The 3,869-nt window shown below is 26.5% G+C and overlaps 2 protein-coding genes across 2 annotated transcripts; both read left to right on the top strand.

Annotated features, from left to right (window-relative positions):
• Nucleotides 1-870: 870 nt before the first annotated feature.
• Phum_PHUM389380 (uncharacterized protein) lies at nt 871-1,099 on the top strand (the record flags this gene model as incomplete). Its single annotated transcript, XM_002428486.1, has 2 exons — nt 871-1,054; nt 1,089-1,099. 2 exons carry the CDS (start codon nt 871-873, stop codon nt 1,097-1,099), a joined length of 195 nt encoding a protein of 64 aa, XP_002428531.1.
• A 936-nt stretch (nt 1,100-2,035) lies between these two features.
• Nucleotides 2,036-2,644, top strand: Phum_PHUM389370 (uncharacterized protein; the record flags this gene model as incomplete). Its single annotated transcript, XM_002428485.1, has 2 exons — nt 2,036-2,180; nt 2,391-2,644. 2 exons carry the CDS (start codon nt 2,036-2,038, stop codon nt 2,642-2,644), a joined length of 399 nt encoding a protein of 132 aa, XP_002428530.1.
• Between the last annotated feature and the right edge of the window lie 1,225 nt (nt 2,645-3,869).

Raw genomic sequence — 3,869 nt, 5'->3', positions numbered from 1 at the left:
AAAATCATTCGTCATTAAATTCAAGGAGGAATTTATAATAAATCAAGAAGGAAAACATCAACGGGAGGAGTGGCAGAAGCAGCAGTGGCAACAGAAGGAAACATCAACAGTAGGAGTGGCAGGAGCAGTGGCAGGAGCAGCAGTGGCAGCAGCAGGAGGACCAAATGGAAAAGTTATTTGTTTCAATCTCTTAATATAAAATGAAATCATTGAATTAATTAAAGTCCTCGCCCTACTTTAACATCGATTCCGGAAATGATAAATAAACAAAAAAAATTTATATATATATATAAATTAAATGATTTGTGAATAATGTTTACTACTGGCCAATGAAGGAAAAGAACGGTGCCTTATTGGTTGACCTAGTTTTTCACACCGATTTAACCATGTTGTGCACAATGCACAATTTTATCCAATTGGGAGGAGTTATTATTGGTATTACCTTCAAATCGACAAATAAAAATTCATTTTATTGTTTTTAAATTTTTAATAGTAATTAAACGGGATAAAAAACCTCGAGATTTTATTCTGGAGTCATTTAACCTCCATAATGACTAATAACGGCAATGAAAAGCTTCCGATTTCCTTGACTACGCTTTCATTTTATTCCAGAAAACCCTCCCGAAAAATAAAAAATAAATTTTTTAAGTTAAAAAAAATATTATTTTTTTATTAGTCAGATATGTTGTTATTAGAAGACGACCATAATTTTCTTTCCTACTTTTTTATGTATCAGGAAAATAATTAGAAGAAGGGTTTAATGGAATGATTGAATCCATTCAAAGAATGATTAGTAATTAGGAATAAGTGGTACAAAGTAAAAATTTGCATTATTATAAGAGTGCAGGGGCTATCCTTGTTAGTGATGTAATGTACTCGCGGGTCAAACTGGAAGCTGCTTTTGAAAGTGGTTCGAGAGAAGGAGCAGGTGTTCTCCAGTTAGTAGACTTCGACGCGCCTCGGGATTGTTTTGAATCAGTTTTACAAGTGGAACCTAATGTGTTTGTGTTTTCTTTCATGTGTCTGTCTGTGACTTTTCCGGATTTCGCTATCGGTGTGTTTTCTTCTTTTCCTTTTTTTTTTTTTAGGTCACATGTAAAACCTTCTTTTAAACCTTTATTAACAAAAAAAAAATTTTTTTTTTTTTCGCATCGTAAGATTGACATTATTTAAATAAAACAAAATAATAATAACAATAATATTAATAATAATAATAAAAGTATTTAATAATTTTTTATGTGATTTTCGTCGGATTAAATAATTAAATAATAACAAATAACAGACAAAATTAAAATTTAATTTAAGTAATAAACGGTTACCAACAAAAAAAAAAAATAATAACTTTTCAAATTTTATTATTATTATTATTGGTAATTTTATTGATTTATTGATCGATCGATCGATCGATTTTAAAAAAAATTGACTAGATTAGTTATTAGTATTAAATTTTTTTCTGATAATTTTCTTCGTGATTTTTTTAAATTTCATTTTTTTTTTTTTAAAATAAAAAAACCAACAATAAGTTATTAATTAATACGAAAAAAATAAATAAATTTTAATTTATGATAAGCAAACATAATTAGGTAACTAACTAACGCGTTTATTTGTTATGAAACCATAGGTTTAATTATAAAAAAATTTGCTTATTCATTTATTTGTTATTCATAACTAGAACACGTATTGTATTTATTTGTTTTTTTTTTTTTTTTTTTGTTATTGAGTATGTATGTTAAGATAGAAAGATAATAATGATTATGAAACGTATTGTCGAAAGGTTTAAATAAATAATTTTTACTTATGATAATAATAATAATAATCATTTTTCATACTTGTCAATTTTAAGGGGGGGTTCATTTTTATATAATCGTATTGAAATTTAACGTAATGACGTCATTTATCATATTATACGTGCGTCAAATTTTTCATTCGTTTTATACAACAATGGCGGTTGTTAATTAATTAAAGGAATAAAAAAAATATAAAAAAATTTTCAGATGAAATAAATTTATTATTATGAGATGATATTATAGCAGGCATGTCGGATATTGAAAAATTATCTACTCCGGAAACGGACACAAAAACCATAGATAATAAAATACAAACTTTTGCCAATACCATACACGGTGAAAAAAAAAATTTAGAAAGAAATTTAGAAAAAAAATTAGGAGGAGGAAGCGGACGTTGGGCCGTACGAAATATTCATTCAGATGAAACTAAATATAAAAGTGTAAATAACGAGGAAACTAATTCTAGTCAATATGATAATTTAAATAAAAAAAAATTTGAAAATATCGAAACGCCGGATATGGAAAAAAATCCGACGACGATGGCGACATCCGGCGGTCAAAATGATAAATTAAATAATGTATTAAATTTGAACGAATTCGGAGGGGAAAGTTCAAAAAGTTCTAATAAAGATGTTGATGATAACAATAAAATGAAAGAAGAAAAATGGTCGAAAATGTCATCGATGGAAGAAGAAGCATTGAGAGAACGAACTCGTGCAACATTATTAAAACAATGTTCGGCATATTTAGCTGCTGACGGATCGTCTAGATACACGAGAGAAACTTTCAGACGTGTCTTTACCGAAAAAGTAAGTTTATTTAAAATTAACCGTTTGAAAATCCCGATGATGACGTAGACGACGATGACGACATTAATCCCGTTAAAAAAAAAAATTTAGTTTTTCCCCATATTATCCATACGTGTGTCCAGAATATCATGTGACCTATTTTTTTAAAAATCCCTGAATAAAAAAATTTTAAATAAATAAATAAATAAAAATACTTATTTATAGTAGGTAGAAAGGTATTAATAAAAAAAATTTTTTTTTTTTTTTTTTTTTTTTTGTTGTCGAACGTTTGGATCAAATTAATACGTCATTGACCCACAAGTCACGGTCACCCCGCGACGGTTTTTAACGCCTCGACCTAAATGGCGCGAACGAAACATTGGTATAAAAATGAACGAATTAAACTAAATAATAAATCTCCCACTTAAATATCGTTCACCTCCTTTGGCCATTGGTCAGTTAAACGCCCTCCCCTCCCCTCCCCAGTCTTTTCTAACCATTTTATAGCGTAAATTTCATCCGTAAATTTAAAATTTCACGTAATATATCTTTTATAATTATTATTATTATTATTTATCGCTTGATTATATATAATTATAATATTATAATAATATTTACAAAAAAATTTTCCTTTTGCAAACAAATAAATCATTTCCCACCCCGCCCTCACCCCCACGCCCCCACTTTTCCCACCTCCCCTTTTCCAAACAAAAAAAGGCACAAATTATTATATTATTTTATTAAATAATCGTACTGATATTAATAATAATAATAATTCCGGTGGATAATTTTTAATGATAAATAATTTTCCGGAACGAAATAATAATAATAATAATAATAATTTCCCTCTAAAATTATAACTTTAAAATCTTTTTTTTTTTTGTAAACATATATTGAAAATTTGAGATTTTATTATTATTATTATTATTAATTCGCGTCATTCAAGGATAACAAAAAAAAAACGAAATTAATTTTTAGCGTTAATTAACCCATTTAAAAATACTATTATTATTTTTATTATTATTATTACTATTATTATTATTATTATTATTATTATTATTATTATTTAACATCAGATCTTCATCTATTTATTTTTATAATTAACCTTATTTATTTATTTTTTTTAAAAGTAATTTGAAAAAAAAAAAAAATTTTTTTTTGTTTCCCCCTCTCTCTCCCCCTTCTCCCCCGCTTTCCCTGATAGTTTTTTTTTTTTTTTTTAGAAACTTCAATAATAATAATAATAATAATAATAATAATAATAATAATAATAATAATAATAATAATCGACAAA

The sequence above is a fragment of the Pediculus humanus genome, genomic scaffold, assembly GCF_000006295.1.
Source record: "Pediculus humanus corporis 1103172107869 genomic scaffold, whole genome shotgun sequence".
In the NCBI taxonomy this organism is placed as follows: domain Eukaryota; kingdom Metazoa; phylum Arthropoda; class Insecta; order Psocodea; family Pediculidae; genus Pediculus; species Pediculus humanus.
Note: the sequence above shows the minus strand (reverse complement) of the source record. Positions and strands in the feature narration are given on the sequence as shown.